We start from the raw sequence: 17681 nt of genomic DNA on the forward strand, positions 1-17681 counted from the left end.
CACCACAGACCCTCCCGTTCCATAAGTACAGAGAAACACAGATTAAGGGGAGCCCCAGCTCTCCAGGGAGACCCTTGAGGTGGCCAGCCCCTCCTCCCATCCAGACGGAGCCAAGGTGAGTTTTGTAGAAATCCCTGTGCGTTTCCTGCCTGTGGCGACGTCCTTCCAACACCCAGCCTCCTTACTTTCCGTTTTCCTGTAGTCGTTTCACGTTGCAAAGGGGAGACGCGCCCAGGAAACTGCCAAGTACCATTGGGATAAGAGGTCTCATAAAGACACAGGTTGGGGTGGGGTGGGTGTAGCTCAGTGGTAGAGCACATGCTTGGCATGTGCGAGGTCCTGGGTTCAATCCCCAGTACCTCTATTTAAAAAAAAAAAAAAAGATTGAGGCACCCCTTCTCCTAGGGTGCCTGTGGGTCGGGCCAGGTCCCGGCCAGTAGGTCACAGTCAGGGCGATCTCCTTGTTCAGAAGTGCCTGAGGCCTTCTGCTCGGGATTGGCCACCTCTGCTGGGTCTCTTTGGCCAGCCATGTGACGATCAAGGGGTGGGCCTATTAAATCCAGTAGCGCGTTACGTCATCCCTGGAAACACACGCATGCGGGGAATCCACGTCAGAGCCAAGGCAGGAGTGCTGGAGCACCAGCCGCGTCCCCGGCACGGGTTCCCCTGCCCACACGCACGTCCGGCTGCTGCTGCGTTTGGAAGAGTTATGTAAGCAGCAGGGACTTAGTGAAAGGTTTTGTCGTTTTTTTGTGGTTTTTATCTTTCAATGTGTCTCTCGCTCACTGCTCTGTTGGTTAACTGTACAAGGGGTGATGCCGCCCCTGCCTGTGACAAGCCTTTTCTCCGGTGTCCCCATGAGCCCCAGGAGCAGGGCCCAGGCATGTGGTCCTGAGACACTGGGAGGCCAGAACCCTCAGGTTCAAGTTCTGCTCAGGGTGGGTGCAGAGACTCAGGAAGGACACGGCCAAAATGAGCTTAGAATCAAGACTGGGTGGGGTCTGGACACAGGTGGTTCTGCGGAAAACACCCACGATCTCTTCTGAAACTGCAGACAGTTTTAAAGACCATAAACTTCCTTCTTCCCAGTCTCTGCTCACCATTCATCTGTGCTTTGAACCAGTTTCAACGTCACCCTTCTGCCACTGCAGCATCCCATTTTCCTACCCCCATGTCCTCACGACTCCCTGGGGTCCTCGCGTTTGCTCCTGGCTCCTGAGTCTCTAATCTGTGAAGCAACAGTAGACTGAATGGAGAAACTGGCCCTCAGGTGACCACTAAATGGATGGCCTTAACAAACTGAGCGGCTCAGGGCTTGTTCACATGAGCTTCCGATGTCTGTGACCCACTCCAGAAGGGATGCAGACGGATGGCCCGGCTACCCTGGCCAACACCTACCAAGGTCGTTGTCAGAACAAGGTCAGTAGGGGAGAAAATGTGAAACCAAGAAACAAGCACATTCATCACTTGGGAAGGCTCTTCCCACTCTGCGCACACATCAGGTGCACAGAGCGGACGGGCTCAAGGCCAGTTCACCAACAGCAAATTTCCCAAGAGACAGCTGGCTACCCAGCCAGTTCACCAGTTAGAAAACAATCAAACAAAAGCTGCGTTTCTTTTAGCACAAAGTTAACGGAAGTGAGTGTTGGATTTTCTCCCCAGATGGGAGCATCGGCCCTGTGAAGGACGCTCGGGCAGGGCCTGGGGGAAGGTTCTGGCATCTTCTGCCACAAGGCAGGGCCAGCACCTCTCTGGCTTCTCCTGTCAAAGCACACGACCAGTGAGCTGGCCCAGGTCCCCGACACTAACGCCCACATGACCAGTAGACCATCCCCACGTCGTGAAAGCCTCTGGCCCCTCGGCCAGGCCTGGCCCCACCCACGTGCGGGGGACGCGCTCAGCCCCGCGGGGAAGGCGGAGGCCGCCCCGGTGTGAAGGCCAAAGATTAGACCGTCTTCTTGCGTCTTCCCCGTGAGCCTCCTAAGGGGACACTTCGAACAGAACACGTTTGTTCCGGGAACCAGGGCAGCTGGCAGACCACGCAGACTGCTCTGCTCTGAACTGACCTGGAGGAACGTCCCTGGGGGTCTGGCCCCTGAGTGGCAGGTGCTACTGGGAGAGAACATCTGAATGGCTTTCCTCGCAGGCTATTTTGGGAGCTCGAGAAGAAGGAAGGGGGAGGCCACCTGGCCTTTGCTTTAGCCCCAGGCAGCTTCCCCCTGAAGCTGACGTGTACGACCAGGGACTCGGCAGTGGCTGTTTATGTACAGCATGTAATGTTATTCCAGGCTCTTCATCAGAACACACTGCTGCACTCCGGGGTGCAAAAGTCAAAGATGCACAAAACTGAGATGTTAACGATGTTGGCATCAGAAAAGCGCTTTAGGATAGATTTGACTTAATACTTGTTTCCTACTGTCAAGTCTCAGGGCGGGGGTTGGGGGGGAGCTGCAGTGAAGATGTGTGGTTGTGGAGGAACTTGGGACCTTAGAATTCAGCAGACCCTTGTGTGGGAGGGTGGCCCTCCTTGTACCAAGTCTGCTGCCCATGCTGGGCCTGAACTGTGAGCCTCCCATGGATGAGGCCACCTCCCTGGGGGTGAGCAGGGCTGGGGGTGGGTGGGAAACAGGCTTTGCTCAAAGGGCACCTTGTCTTTGAATCTCCAGCATTATTGGCCTTCGCTGTCCTGGCCTTCTCAAGCAGGAAAGACCCTTAGGGGCTCCCAAGGGGTTAGGTGACAGCACTGGAGGGGACCAGGTGGGAGGGGGGCAGGTAAGTGTCTCCTGCTCCAGTCCCTGGTGCAAGAAACCAGCTACTTAGACCAGAAAGCCACCTCGGGAAGACGATTAGTGCTGCTTATGCTCTTGCCAGCTCCTTCCCTTCTCTTTGGGATTCAGTTCCCTTGGAGAACATCAGGCAGTCCGCGTGCCGCGGGAGCGGTCGGGGATCTGTGCTGGCGCTCAGGAACACTGAGCTCAGCTATTCCCTCTCTCCCTCCTGGCTTCTGCTTGGAATGTCAGTGTGATCAATTACCATATTGAAACAAAAACAAAAACAAAAACAAAAGCAAAAACAAACCAACCAAAAAACACAGAAAGCCTTTCCCTCGTCCCTAATACCCATCTTCTAAGTGCTGACACATCTTGCTCCTTTTATTTGACAAAACCATCCACATTCAGGGGCTGCACATCCTTACGTCCACCTCATGTTCCACTGAACTGTTCTGGCAGCAACCCCTTGGGGCCCAATCAGTAGCCCCTTCTCGGCCCTGGTCTTCCCTGACCTTGGACTCTGCCCTCCTCACTGATCCTGTGTCCATGCTCAGTGTTCCTTCTCCCACATCCTCCTGGCTTTTCCCTGAAGTTGCTCTGAAGTCTCTTCTTTTTCCTCCTGGCCCATTAAAGGAATAAATTGCCAAGAACATATCTTCTCAAAGGAGGTGGGTCGAGATGCTTTCATAGACAGATCTTTCATCTTTCAAATTCCCAAAGGAAAAAGAATTCCTGTGCTACTTTAACTGCTTCATAACAGAAATAAACATTCAACAGGCTCACCTTGATACCCCATGTTAACAAAGACAAAAGAGGAAAAATACAGCCCAGTTAAATCACCATATTTATATGCCTAAAACTGCACCATCCATTTCAGAAGCCACTGGCCACGTGTGGCTATTTAAATTAGTTCAATACAATTTAAAAATCAGTTCTTCTGTCTCATTAGCCACATGTCAAGTTCTCAGTAGCACATGCGTGGGTAGTGGCGGCTGTACTGGACAGACAGATCCAGGGCACGTCCAGCGTCACAGTAAGCTGTGTCGGCTGTATTGCCCCGGCTGGTTCGATGAACTTGTGATTATCTCAGGGCTGTGAAAGTGTTTGACGGCATGCTATTTCTGATGATTTTTTATATTAGTAAAACTGAAATAAAAGGATACTTCTTTTAACCTGGTGAATAAAATCCCTCGAACAATAGCCATCATGACAAATTAAATGTTAGAAACGAAGACAAGAAAAGGGTCTCTGTCGTCACCACTTACCACCACCAGCTCGGCGTTGCTCTAGAAGCCGATGCAATTAGAGAAGCTAGCAAAATAAAGACTATACCAACGGGCAGGGGAGCCAAAACTGTTATCTGCAGATGATGAAAACCAAGAGAGTTTCCTATGAACCCAAGGAAAAGGCATGTAGTAGTCTGACTGTAGAAGGTATCTTTTATCTTTATATAGATATAAAGATATCTACATATTTGTATTCTTTATGTAAAAGAATATTAGTGTCCCCCTTGTAGACATCAAAAATAACCAATGAGAACAAACACAGAAAAAGGTCCTGTTCATAATACAAATATGAGGTACCTAGAAATACACGCGTAAGAGGTGTGCAGGAGCCAATTGAAGGACAGGACAAAACATGACTAAACGATGTCCCAAAACTATAAACAATCACAAGTGACACCACATCCTCTCCATGGGAAGAGCGTCGTGCTGCACAGACGTTAGCTCCCAAGCAATAAGCGCCGAATTCCCAAGGCATTTTGGGGAATGTGAGAAAATGCTATAAAAAGCAAAGATGTAACCTGACTACACTTCAATAAAATACATAAATACATAAAAAAAGAAAATGAAAATGAACAGATGTAGGTTCACATTTGACTGGAGCACTGTGCTGTACACCAGAAATTGACACAACATTGAAAACTGACTGTACTTCAATAAAAATATTTATATATGAAACAAAGATGTAAGATAGAGCAGTTTAAATAAGAGTAGAAAGAAGAGCCTTGTTCCATGAGATGATAAAAAATATTTAATGCTACATTAATTAAAATAATATCATTCTTTCACAGATAGAAATAATCAGTGAAACAACATGAAAGTCCCCAAATGCAGTCAAGTACATGTCACAATTTCCAGTACAATTAGAGCAACATTTCATACCAGTGAGAAAGGGAAGGGTTGGTTAAAGCTAAGTATTAGGACTTGACCATGAGTGCAGGTCAGGTTTGTAAATGGAATATTAAAAACGTAAAACATGAAACTACGAAAATTCCTAGAAGAAAATCTAGGTAAATATGTACATAATCTTGGGGTGGAACACAGTAGAAATCACAACACCAAATACTGCTAAGTATTGACTGAACAGATACACCTGAATTTAAAAAGATAATTTTTAATTTTAAAAAGTTAGAAGAAACAATTTTAACAGAAACAGCAATGATTCATACCTTTGAGATACAAAGAGTGTCTTAAAATCAGAAAGATAAAGAAGTTTCCCAAATTAGAAAAATGCAAAAGTTCCAATGTTTAAATAAGGAGCAGATAAATGCAATTGCACACGTGACTCACGCCCCTGGGTGAGGGCTGAAGTCGCCCGAGCGGAACACCCTGTTTCCGAGGGCACAGCCCACAAGTCAAATATTAGGCCTGCGAACCTTCCCCAGAAAGGCAAACAGGTGGTGATGTGGCTTTGTAATCTCTGTAAACAGACCGGAATGCCTGAGACTGCCACCAAACTCCTCCTAGTGTGAGGCACGGCGCACACTTGCTCTTAGAAAGGATGAGAATACGAATAAGGAATTTGCTGGGCCACCTGGCACCGCACACAGGCAGCTCCAGGGCTGCAGACACAGGCGCTGAAACAGGAAGTGAGCTGCCAGCACAGCCTGGAGGTTGACTCTGGTCTAAGATCACTTACAAGTTTCCTGTGGGGCTCCCTCTCAGGGGCCTGCGGTTCACACACCACCGCGTCTGTCCTCTTTGTCCTTCTTGTCATCATGTTGGTCATTCTCTTCAGAGGACCTCAAAGAACTTCGCAGGTTTCTGTTACCTTCGCTGTAATTCCTGATGTTTATTCATATAATCAAGATGTTAGATCCGTGTGATTGCTCTTCATTTCTTATTACACTACGTTCGTCCTCTTCCACAAATTCTCTCTGACACTATGTTCCATTTGGTTGACATACTTTTAATAATTTTGTCTCTTAATTCTGTGACTCATGGGTTCTTTCCTGCTGCAGCACCTTATTCTCAAGGGTCATACTTGGGATTCGTTTTTCAGTCCTCTGGAGCACGTCCTCAAGCTGTTTTCTCAGGAACGGCATGAGCTCTTGTTTAGGAGGACTTCACATCCTGGGATGCAGTGTACTCCATATGTCCTCCTCTTTCTTCCTGCTGTGCTGGACCCTGGGGGTTCAGCTCTGCCAGGATAGAGAATGAGGGATGCTTACTGAGAGACAGCAAAGGGGGAGCCCCTAGGTTTTCTGGCAGAAGCAGATACAGCAGGAGGGGACATGGAGGAGACTGGGCCCTTCCCACCTGGCCCAGGTGCTCTGCTGTTTGTGGCAGACACTTTCTTTACCTTGTCGGTGCAGCTCTCCCTAGACAGTAGTCAGGGGATAGCAATATTCCTTCTAGGTGCCTGCCCCCACTCGGCCAGTTTTTCTTGGTTTTTGAAGCTGAGACAAGACTCATTTTTGTGTCTGTCTCTGTATTTTAATGAAGAGTTGGGAGAGGGAAATCAATGAAGTGCAATCAGTGCCACTTCAACCAGAAGGAGGCTCCCAAAACTTCCTAGAATGACTGCATTGTCTTCAGTCCCCACCATGCTCTGGGGCGTCCCCAGAGACCACAGCCTCCGCCAAGTTCTCGGAGACAGTGGCATCTAGTGTTTGGCTAATTTCTGTCACTAAGGATGGATTAATTTGGTCTCATCTAAAATTAAAAATATTATGTTTGGCAGACATCCTCTGACACCCAGAACAGAAGCGATGTGTTCCTGATCTGGGGGCACAGTCTCCAGGCAGTCCAGTCTGGCCAGTTCACCAGGAAGCTGTTACTGAGAACCCAGTGGTGGGGAGAACTGGCTTTCCTGGGACTTGGATGCTGGGTCATTCCTGCTCTGGACACACTCCAAGCCAAGCCACTTCAGCCTTGCTCTGTGGGGACAAACTTGGGGAGTCAACTCTATCTGCTCCCCTGCTGGGAGGGACCCAAAACTGCTTGAGGAGGAAACGCCATCTGACTTCCCTCACCCTCGAGCCTCGGTGCTGTCTCCTTCTCTGGCAGGCTGCCGGGGCAGCGGCGGGACCGCCCCCGCCTGTGCTTCTGAGCCTTTTCAGTCCACAAGCCTTCAGCAGTGAGAGAAAGTCATGGGTGTACTGCCTGGGAAGATAAACAGTTGTAAACAGTTCCAAGAATGTGTAAATGCAGTTTCACGTCTATGAAAATAATGTGTTTAAATACCAACCTGCCAGATGGCACAGGGTTGCCGGTCCTTCCCCAGGAGAGAGTGGGGCGGGGTTCGCCCTGCGGACGGTCAGGACTGCCCGTGGTGCCTTGACCTGACTGGGGTCACTGTTTTCTGCATATGAGAGGGGTGTGTATGTGTGTGTGTGTCTGTGTCTGTGTGTGTGCGTGTGCAAGTGTTTACATTTAAAGCCTGTTGCAAAAATAAGGTGTCCAGTGTTTTCTTGTTTCCAACATTTCCCCAAGGGGTTTGAAGGGCAAGATTAAAAAGGAAAGCTCCAGGAGGGAGCTGCTGTCAGACACTGCCCACCTGGACGACACCCACTGCGCCTGCTGCCTGCAGCCCTACCGGCTCCTCACCGCCCCCAAAAGGCAATGCCTGGACTGCAGCCTCTTCACCTGCAAAGACTGCAGCCACGCCCACCCAGAGGAGCAGGGCTGGCTCTGCGACCCCTGCCACCTGGCCAGGTGAGCCAGGGCCTGGAGGGCACGTGGTTCTGCTGACTAGGGGGCTCGTCCTGGGGTGGCGGAGCACGTATGTGTGCCGTCTGGGGCGGTGGTGCCGACCTGAGCTCCATGTCTCTGCAGGGTCATGAAGATCAGCTCCCTGGAGTGGTACCACGCACACGTGAGGGCCCGCTTCAAGCACTTCGGGAGTGCCCAGGTGGTCCAGTCCCTCTGCGAGCGGCTGCAGGGAGGAGGTGAGCAGTGAGCCTTCCTCCCTAAGCATCCGACTCGGGGCCTAGACGCTCTCTCGTCCGCAAACATTCCCCGTGAGTCTGATCGTTATCAGGACTCAAAGAAACTGATTGTGACTCCATTGTTTGTTTTAAGATTTTGAATCCCAGTGTTTATTCCCTGAATACCTTGAAATCCAGACTGTGTGGTACACAGAACACGTCTTCACCTGTACTGCCCATTATTAAGGCATTTCGGTAGAGAGATATTTCAGGGGACGGATGTGCAAATGTCTGAGTTTGGAAGTCCCCCTGACCCTGCACGGAGGTAACCGAGCAGTGTTCGTCCCTGCCATATGAGCCCCAGGCTCTGCCATTAAGCCTGACCAAGCCTTCAGGCCGGTGCCTCCTATCAGACCTGTGTCTGTGATCTTGACATCTTGAATGTCTCCATCTAGGACACCGGAGGCGAGTGCCCCCGCACATTCAGAGCAAATGCTGATTCTGGGATTGGGTGAACTCACGGTGTCCCAGCCCAAGTGTCTCCCCCAGGCCTCCCGGGGGGGGCGCCTTTCTTGTGCCTTGGGTCCTGTAAAGCCCCAGGCTGACAGGCAGGAGCAGAAGCTGGGCGTGGCCGCCCCAAGAGCATGGACACACTCACTCCACCCAGCACAGGTGTTTCAGAGGATCTTAGCACATTGTCGGACTTAGGGCAGGCCGCCAAGAGGCAGCCTCACCTGTAATGGCTTTTAGCACCTGGAGCAGCAGGCCGTGGGGTGCCAAGACTCCTTAGGGGCAGGGGTGCCCGGGCATAGTACAAATCAAAACCAGGACACTGTTAAGAGGAAAGGTGGCTCTCCTGTTAACCACGCTGAGACGACGTGGAGTGCCCTGGGGACACAGGGAGGCCGGTCACCTCTTCTTGGGGGGGTCTGCCTCCGCCTCCCAGGCTGCTTCTTCAGGGCTGGTATCTCCGCCTCGGCTGGGGCCTGTCAGTACATCCCACCGCTCCCGCCCGCTCAGCCAGCCCGGAGCCAGCCCAGGGGTCTTCCTGCAGCAGGAGTGTGGTCCCCCGCAGGGCTCTGGGGTGGGAGCCACAGGGAGCACGGGGAAAAGCCACAGGGCAAAGCACCTCAGAATCGCAGCCCCGGAGGCCCCGTCAGACCCCTGCGTGCCTGGGCCTGTCCCGGGAGGTGCTGATTTCTAGGGCCCGGGGTGGGCTCAGGAATCTGCATTGTGTCAAAGGTGGCGGGGATTCTGGCGCCCAGCCCGGGTCCAGAGCTGCAGGAGCCAGCACCGGCCAGTTTCAGAACTGTCACCACCAAGGGCCAGGAGGTGGCGCTGTGAGGCAACAAAACTCCAGCTCCAGCTGCTGCCCTGCGCCCAGTGAGGCGGGTCTCAGGCTGGGGGTGGCCCAGGGGCCGCGTTCTCCCAGCTCATGCCTGTGAGTGCAGCACACGGAGAAAGGGCGCAGGCAAAGAGCGCAAACTCTGGGGAAGTTGTGCCTTTAAAAAAAGTATTCAAACTGAAAAAAAAAGAATAAGAAATGATGAAAATTAAGGTTTTGAAACCTGGCCCGGGCAGGGCCTAGCGCGGACGGGGGGTAGCAGGTGGGAGCCACCAGGGTGTCCTCTAAGTGAGACCTTCACAGTGGCGAGCGGGTTTTCTCAAGGCCCCCGTCACAGGGCGGGCAGGAGCCGAAGGGAACTCAGTGCCTTTTCTTCGGCTGTAGGTTCACCTGACCGAGTGCAGCGCTCACCCGCCGTCAACCGTAAGTCCTTCGTGCTCACAGGTGCCTTCGGCCCCTGAGGGAGGTGGACGGTCCACTGGGCTTCCAGCTCTAAAACCCCAGCACTCACAGGATCACTCTTCGGAGTGCCCTCAGGGAACAGAACCCAGGCCAGGCCAGGGTGAATGGGAGAAAAGACGGAGCGGTGTGGCCACACAGGAGGGCAGGCCTGGGGGCTCAGGTGAGGCTCCCTGGGGGCAGAGAAAAGAGGGCGAGAAGCCCGGGCTGAGGCTCACCTGCCTCCTAATGAGGCCAGGCCTGCTGAGAAGCAGGTGAGATGAGACTGAGGGCGAGGAGGTTTGTTGGGGGAAATATGACTTAGCTCCAGGATGCCTTCACCCGCCACAACTGCAGTGTCTTCAGATCATCTAGGGAGTGGTGGAGGCGACCATGGTGAAACTGGTGCAGGGTACTTGTTTTCTGTGATTCAGACCAGCTATAACTGCTGCTCCGACTGGTCTTTGTGAGGCCAGCAGAGGGCCTTGCCTGGCTGTGTCACAGCAGATGGGTGGATGAGTGGATGGAGGGATGGAGGGGTGGAGGGGTGGGTGGGTGGAGGGATGGGTGGATGAGTGGATGGAGGGATGGAGGGGTGGAGGGGTGGGTGGGTGGAGGGATGGGTGGATGAGTGGATGGAGGGATGGAGGGGTGGAGGGGTGGGTGGGTGGAGGGATGGGTGGATGAGTGGATGGAGGGATGGAGGGGTGGAGGGGTGGGTGGGTGGAGGGATGGGTGGATGAGTGGATGGAGGGATGGAGGGGTGGAGGGGTGGGTGGGTGGAGGGATGGGTGGATGAGTGGATGGAGGGATGGAGGGGTGGAGGGGTGGGTGGGTGGAGGGATGGGTGGATGAGTGGATGGAGGGATGGAGGGGTGTGTGGGTGGAGGGATGGGTAGATGAGTGGATGAGTGGATGGAGGGATGGGCGGATGGCGGGATGGGTGGATGAGTGGATGGAGGGATGGAGGGGTGGAGGGGTGGGTGGGTGGAGGGATGGGTGGATGAGTGGATGAGTGGATGGAGGGATGGGCGGATGGCGGGATGGGTGGATGAGTGGATGGAGGGATGGAGGGGTGGAGGGGTGGGTGGGTGGAGGGATGGGTGGATGAGTGGATGGAGGGATGGAGGGGTGGAGGGGTGGGTGGGTGGAGGGATGGGTGGATGAGTGGATGGAGGGATGGAGGGGTGGAGGGGTGGGTGGGTGGAGGGATGGGTGGATGAGTGGATGGAGGGATGGAGGGGTGGAGGGGTGGGTGGGTGGAGGGATGGGTGGATGAGTGGATGGAGGGATGGAGGGGTGTGTGGGTGGAGGGATGGGTGGATGAGTGGATGAGTGGATGTGTAGATGAGTGGATAGAGGGATGGAGGGGTGGGCGGATGGCGGGATGGGTGGGTGGGTGGACAGATGGGTGGATGCGTGGGCGAACGGTTTCCCCCCGTCCTTCTGTCCCGGGTGGAGTCATGCAGGTGTCTGTTGCAGGTGAGCCTGAGCGGAGCCCTGGAGACAGAGGTGGAGACAGTGAGCAGACAGATGAGGACGGGGAACTGGACACAGCGGCCCAGGCCCAGCCCCTTGGCAGCAAAGTAAATCTTCCCCCAACAGCCCCTGCCACTGGGGCCTCGGGTTCTGATTTCCTGAGAATCTCAGTCTCCCCATGACTCCACTAGCTAACAGGGCAGGTCCACAGAGACATGCCTCCCTCCGCCACGCCCCGCAGCCTCTGAGCTCACTGAGCACCAAACAAGTGCGCCCCCAGCACCTGGTCTCACCATGGGAAACCCCAAAGCACGCTGTGCGTGGCAGGGCCTGCGGAGAGGCCTGGCTGGACCCCCAGCCCTGCCCGGCCCATCCGGCCAGGCTCCCGGGACACACGGGTCATGAGGGCACATCTGTCGTCCAGAGACGGCCTTTGCATCTTTCAGGGACGCAACCCCTCTCCGCCTTCCTCTGTGAACTTTTTTCCTGTTTATACCCGACCTGCTTTTACTGGGGTTTCTGTTTCCACTATTTCTGCTGATAGAGACAAGCAAAGGAACCCCCGGGGTTTCTAGGTGGGATGTCACGCGGGAAGCAGGTTGGAGGGGAAGGGAGAGGAGGGACAGGCAGTGACGTTGGATGAAGACCCTCAGAGAGTGACGGATTCTGAGATTCAGCCCCAGCCAGGTCCGCACACTGCTCCCTGGGGAACAGATGCATCTTTTTACAAGAAAACTGTATTCACGCCATTTAGTAAGTGTACAGAATACCATCCAGTGTCTGGGAAATTCCCTGCACAGTACACTTGAAGGATCAAAGCCAGTGTGCGGGAGGCGTTTGGAACTAAACTCTGCTCTTGCATCTTGAGATCGTGGGCCTCTCGGGAGCTCCCTCCATCTCTGCCTCCCCGCGCCGGGAGCCACTCATTTGCTGAGGGGTGAGGGGTGAGAAGCCTGTCGGCCCTGGGGAAGGCTGCCTGCCCCTCAAGGCTGCGGCCCCCCGGGGCCTGGGTCCTCAGCACTTCTGAGCGGCCATTCAGAGCTAAGCAGGTGCTTCCTTCTGCTCTTCTAAGGGATGCTGGGATGCAGAACCTACGAAGGGTGGGCTCTGGGGGCCCCTGGTGCCTCCTCCAGGCTTGTCCGGGTTGGTTTCCAGCACAGAAGGTGGATGTGCCTGTGGAAGCACCCACCCTGCTGCCCGGAGGATGGGGGCGTCTGGTCCCCACCGTCGGGCTGACCTGAGTCTCCTCCTCTTGCTCGCGTCTGTCCTGCTCAGAAAAAGCGCCTCCTCCGCGTTCACGGCTTGGACTTCGAGGTGGACTCTGATGACTCTGCTCCACCTTGTGGTCACCCCTGGAGCCCGTCCCCAGTCTCAGCGACCTCAGACAGCCTGCAGGTCAGTGGGCTCTCGTTTCTGCCCCCAGCCCCCAGCCCCAGGATCCTCTGAGCGACAGGTCTTCAGGCTCCGGCAGGGGCGAGGGGGGACAGCACACTGGGAAGCAGATGATGCCGTGCGGGCACGACAGGCAGGGGGACAGCTGGGGCGGGGGCACAGGATCCAGAAACTTCGCCCCCTCCAGCCCCTGGAGGGGCTAGGGGGCTGCTTGGAGAAGAGGGATGCAGGGCAGACGAGCCAGGGGCCTGGGGTGTTCAGGGAGGGTGCTTGGCCCAGAATTAAGGCAGAACCCCCATGGCTCAAGAGCAAAGGGCAAGGAGGAGGGTCTAGCTCAGTGGCAGAGCATGTGCTTAGCATGCACCAGGTCATGGGTTCAATCCTCAGTACCTTCCATTTACAAAGAAAAACAGCACAGGGCAGAGGAACAGCATGGCTGGACTCAGGCAGGACCCAGCGTGCCGGCGCCTCCTGCACCCTATTAGCAGGGGCCTCATACACTGTTGCCCAAACTAGGGCGGTCTTGCTGCTGGAGGAGGCTGCTGTTAGTAATTACACCAGGACCCGGAGCGCCGGCACAGGCGGTCCAGCAGAACCGGGACCTGTGGTCCCTCTGCTCCTTAGCTGTGTGGCCTCTGTGCGGCCCCATCCCCTCACCCCACCTGGAAAAGGGGCGATTATCTCTGCCTCACAGGATCACCTTTGGGACTAGAAGCTGAGCTGGGCACACAAGGGACTGCCACCCGCAGCACAGGCAGAGTGGTGGCCCCTCAGCTGGAGCCCTGAAGTCTCGGTGCCCTGGGCCTGGAGCTGGGGCAGGGGACACTGGCCAGGCGGGTCTGCAGACCCTTGCAGGGAGAGGGACGACAGGAAGGGAGCAGGGAGCTGGCACCCGAAAGGCCTTTGGGCTGCGGGCCCTGCTCCAGCTGCAAGTCCAGAACCCTTTGAAATTGAAGGGAATTGAGTTACCAGGGGCTGGAGAGGGCGGATGGGTGTCAGGTGCCGGTCAGTCATGATGCCTGGAAACCCTCAAGACTGGGACTGGAAAGACCCACATTCCGAGGAGCTGCCCCTTCCTCCTAAAACCTGCTGACAGGCCCTGTGTGCTCAGGCCCTCACAGAGGAGACCACCTCCCAGGAGGGCGTGGTCCTGGGGGAAGCTGATGCCACGGCCTCTGGGCGCCACCCTCGTCCGGAAAAGCAGACGGTCAGCCTCTCGCTTGCTGGACTGGATGACCTCGCTGAGCTCTGCCTGCCTGGAGGGTCCTGCACAAAGGCCCAAGGGGTTGCTGCCACATCTGGTAGGTGCCCGCAGCCATGGTCTTCTACGTGGGCTCTGCGTTAGGGATGGGGTCTCTGGAAAACCTGCCCCGCCACCCCAATCTGTACCAGCACACTGGCCGAGGTACAGGAGCCCCTTCCTTTGCGGGGACTGGCCGGCGTGTGAAGTCCCTGCAGACACCAGCGACACCTGCTCTCCCTGGGCTGGGCACTCCCCTGGTAACACTCAGAAGGACCAGCACTGATGCCTGCGCTGACTCACGGGGCACTGCCACCTTTCCTGGGGGACACTGAGCTAGAGTTGGGTAGGGACATGCAGGTTTCCCATTGGTCACCCGGACTGACCATCCTGACCCAGGACAGGGCGGCTCCAAACCTGGGACCAACAGTGCACCTGGGACTGATGGCACAGGTTCCGTCCGGGCACCGCCTCACTCCCAGCTGAGTCGGGAGGCCTGTAAGTGCCCAGGCGCTGATTCACTCAGCTTAATTTTATCATCAGACAGTTGGCTTCATAATGAAATCCTGAATTGCTGTCTGTTCCTGTGCCCTGTGAGTGTGCACCCGGGTTCGGGAGTTCGGGTGCCCAACTGATGTAGGAGCAAATGAGATGACAGAAGCAGCCCAGACTCCCCACCGATGGGCTCCCCACCGATGGCCGCGGGGGGCCGGCTGCAGGGAAATGTGGTTACGTCCCCGTCTGCCAGGAAATGGGTCGACTTTCCATTTTTTCTTTTCATTGCGTTATGGAGACTGTAATCTCATGATCCCCACACTGACTAGGACCCTGGAGGCCCTGGGGGAGGGAGGAGGAGTTTCACGGCCCTGTAAACAATGGATAAATGAGTCTGCATTGACCGAGCCACAGGATCAAGCCCTGGACACGCATTTCCTCCTGTGACCCCTAATCGTCCCCCTCACCGGCCTGGTCGGTCGACAGTGAGGGGAGGGAGACACTGAGACACTCACGTTGAGGAAGGCAGGCGCCTGGGAGACTGGCAGTTCTGAGTTTCAAGCCCAGCTCTTTTGACCAACTACCTACCTACCTTGTTTCCTTGATTCTGAGACACCTGTTGTCACCTCGTGTCTAAAATTGAGAGCGTCCCATGGTGAACGTGGCAGAAAGGAGAGGGCTGGAGTTTGGCTGGCAGTGTCGTCTCCTAGTGCCCAGGCTGCGATTTTTAAAGGCGTGTGAATGTGTTCTTGACCAAACCACTTCACTGCTGTGCCTCGGCTTCCTCATTGTCAGACGGGGTTGGAGCCCAGCACTGTTGTAGGCTCTAAATGGGACAGTTCTATCTGTTAGCTGTTGCTGCGTAACAACTTACCACAAATTTACTGGCTTAAAACAACACACATTTGTGAGTTCCCAGGGACCAGGAGTCCAGCACGGCTTTACTGTGTCCTCAGCTCAGGGCTCCCAGGCTGAAGCCAAAGTGCCGGCAGGGCTGGAGTCTCACCTGGAGCTCGGGGCCCTGTCCCCGCTCATTCAGGGTGTCGGCAGAGTCCCTCCAGCATGTGAGTGGCTGTGCGTCACGCCCAGGAACAGCTCCTGCACGCCAGTTCCTGGGGCACCGACTCCGGGGCCGTCCCCCCATGTGAGGGTCAACCCCCATCACTCCTGCTTCGCCCGCCCCCGTGTGGCTGTGGGGGTGCCCTCCAGGCACCTGGAGCTGTGGGGGTACTTTCTGGTGAAGCCCTAGAGCTCCCTTCTGCACCGGAGCCCAGGAATGAGCATTTCAAGCCACACCTTTGGTGACCTGTGCCCAGGAAAGTCTTCGAATTGCTAATCGGACAGGAAAACCAGCCCCCAGCAGCCCATGTGGAAAGCCCCCCTAAAGTCCTGTCCACCCCTGGAGACGCCCAGGACCCACGCCTGCCGCACCCCAGGCGCGGGGAGCTCCACATGCTGTAACGGTGTTACTTCTGCTTCCCCGACCTGGCTTTCTGTTCTTTGAGCCCCGCAGTGAGTGCCAGGGCAGGGACTTCTACTTTCTGAAAAGTTGCTCGTGTGGGGATGAGAAATCCGCTCATTTCTTTCTTTGATTTAAGGATCTCAGCCCTATAACATCAAAGGATGTTTAGTTTGTTTAATTTGCTCTCTCATGTTTCTTCATTGGAAAAACCATGTCTGTTGGCGCTCAGCTTTTCACTCCAAATAATCCAAACCAACCTTTCCTCCAAAGGGACCAGCATCCTCCGGAAAGAGCAGCCCCCCTCCCAGTATCTGGCCGATGTGGACACCTCGGATGAAGACAGCACCTGGGCTCAGAGGGCGGCCTCCCACCATCCCAGGCGGAGAGCCCGGACTTCAGCTGAGAGCCAGGTAAGGCGCTGGGCGCGGCGCACTCCAGGGGCTCCTTTGAGTGGAATCTTTTTACCTTCACATCAGTCCATATCTGAGAAATTAAAGCTTTCAGTATGGTGCAGCTGTAAGATTGCCCAAGCCTACTTAACAGAGATACGCCGTGTCATCAAAATACACCTTTTTATTGATGTGAAATTCGCAGAAGAGAAAATTAACCATTTTAAAGCGAACAATTCAGTTGCATTTAGTGCACTCACGGTGTGGTACAACCACCACCTGCATCAGTTCCCAAACACCTTCAAATTCCAAGGGAAAGCTTGTGCCCAATAGCAGTTACTCCCAACCCGCTCCCCCCGCCCCCAGCTGCTCCCCGTCTCTGTGGCTTTGCCTGTGCTGCACGTTTCATAGAAATGGGCTCATCCAGCATGGGGCCTCTTGTGTCTGGCTTCTCTCACTTCAGCGCAATGTTTTTGAGGTTCATGCACCTGGTCGCAGGTATCAGCGCTTCCTCCCCTTTGATGAAAATACGTATTTTTATATTCTATCAAGTATTGTGTCTTTTACAAGGAGAGGAAATAATCTGTCATTTAGCAGACTTTATATAGATTTTAAGAGAACTCAGAGTACTTAATACCTGTTAAATTAGAACCACTCACACTGTGGACACCGATTTAGGAAGTAACTTGCCACGAGATTCCTTTGAGTACCCCGGGTTCCTGTCACTGAATTTAAACCATGATCCTGTCCACAGATGGTTGATTTAGATTTAGATTTGAGCAGGTACACTTTACAGAGGGGAGGAGGCAGTGACATTTTCTATGAGAACACCATGACCCCTGGGTTAGGACAGACTCAGCAGAGTCCCCGACAAGGCCTGATGCCTGGGGATGAAATCATGGGGTTGGGACCGCCTTGTAACAGATGAATCCAGGGGCGTGAAACGGAGAGCAGGTACGTGGGCCTGCTCTGGATGGAGGGTCCTGAGTCGTAGCTTCTCCAGTGTGGGTCCCACACACGCGTTCAGGAGCTGGGTTAGTGCCGGCCCGGCTTCCTCTGCACGCTGACGGGTTAGTGGGGAGAGGGGTGCGTGGAGCTTCCCTTCAGGGATCCACAGGCCGAGCTCTGAGCTGCCAGGTGCTGAGACTGACTGAACATCGAGCATCTTCAGAAAACAAAGGTCTAGAAACAGACTGGGGAGAGGAGGAGGGGGCGGGGGGCAGGGTGGTTGCTGCAGTTCAAGGCGCAGACTCGGGGCTGCTGAGGGCTGTCTGCAGGGCGCTGGGCCTCCCCGGGGCCCTCACCCCTCCATGCCCTCAGAGCACCCAGGAGCAGGGGCCTTGTCCACAGGCTGCAAGCTGCTGTCGGGGCCTCCGGCTAAATCGTGGTGCTGCCCGGGCCGTCGGGTAGCGAGTCGGGCTGCCCAGCAGGCGGGAGGGCCTCCGCTGACCCTCCGCCACCGTCAGCACCCCTTTCCCTTGCTTCCCCCAGCAGCAGCAGGTCTCCTGGGGGCTGACC

General features: G+C 55.0%; 1 protein-coding gene across 3 annotated transcripts in view; it reads left to right on the forward strand.

Moving 5' to 3' along the window:
- Window positions 1–17681, forward strand: part of MLPH (melanophilin) — a 44394-nt gene that overhangs the window by 10703 nt on the left and 16010 nt on the right. For 2 of the 3 annotated variants that reach the window (XM_072961907.1, XM_072961906.1), the window contains exons 3-9: window positions 7490–7711; window positions 7832–7944; window positions 9653–9691; window positions 11189–11292; window positions 12461–12580; window positions 13689–13878; window positions 16045–16184. In XM_072961907.1, the coding sequence (XP_072818008.1) occupies window positions 7490–7711; window positions 7832–7944; window positions 9653–9691; window positions 11189–11292; window positions 12461–12580; window positions 13689–13878; window positions 16045–16184 (928 nt within the window). The remainder of the gene's footprint in view (window positions 1–7489; window positions 7712–7831; window positions 7945–9652; window positions 9692–11188; window positions 11293–12460; window positions 12581–13688; window positions 13879–16044; window positions 16185–17681) is intronic. The other variant, XM_072961908.1, reaches the window with a different exon arrangement.

This window comes from Vicugna pacos, chromosome 5 (assembly GCF_048564905.1).
Source record: "Vicugna pacos chromosome 5, VicPac4, whole genome shotgun sequence".
Lineage (NCBI taxonomy): Eukaryota > Metazoa > Chordata > Mammalia > Artiodactyla > Camelidae > Vicugna > Vicugna pacos.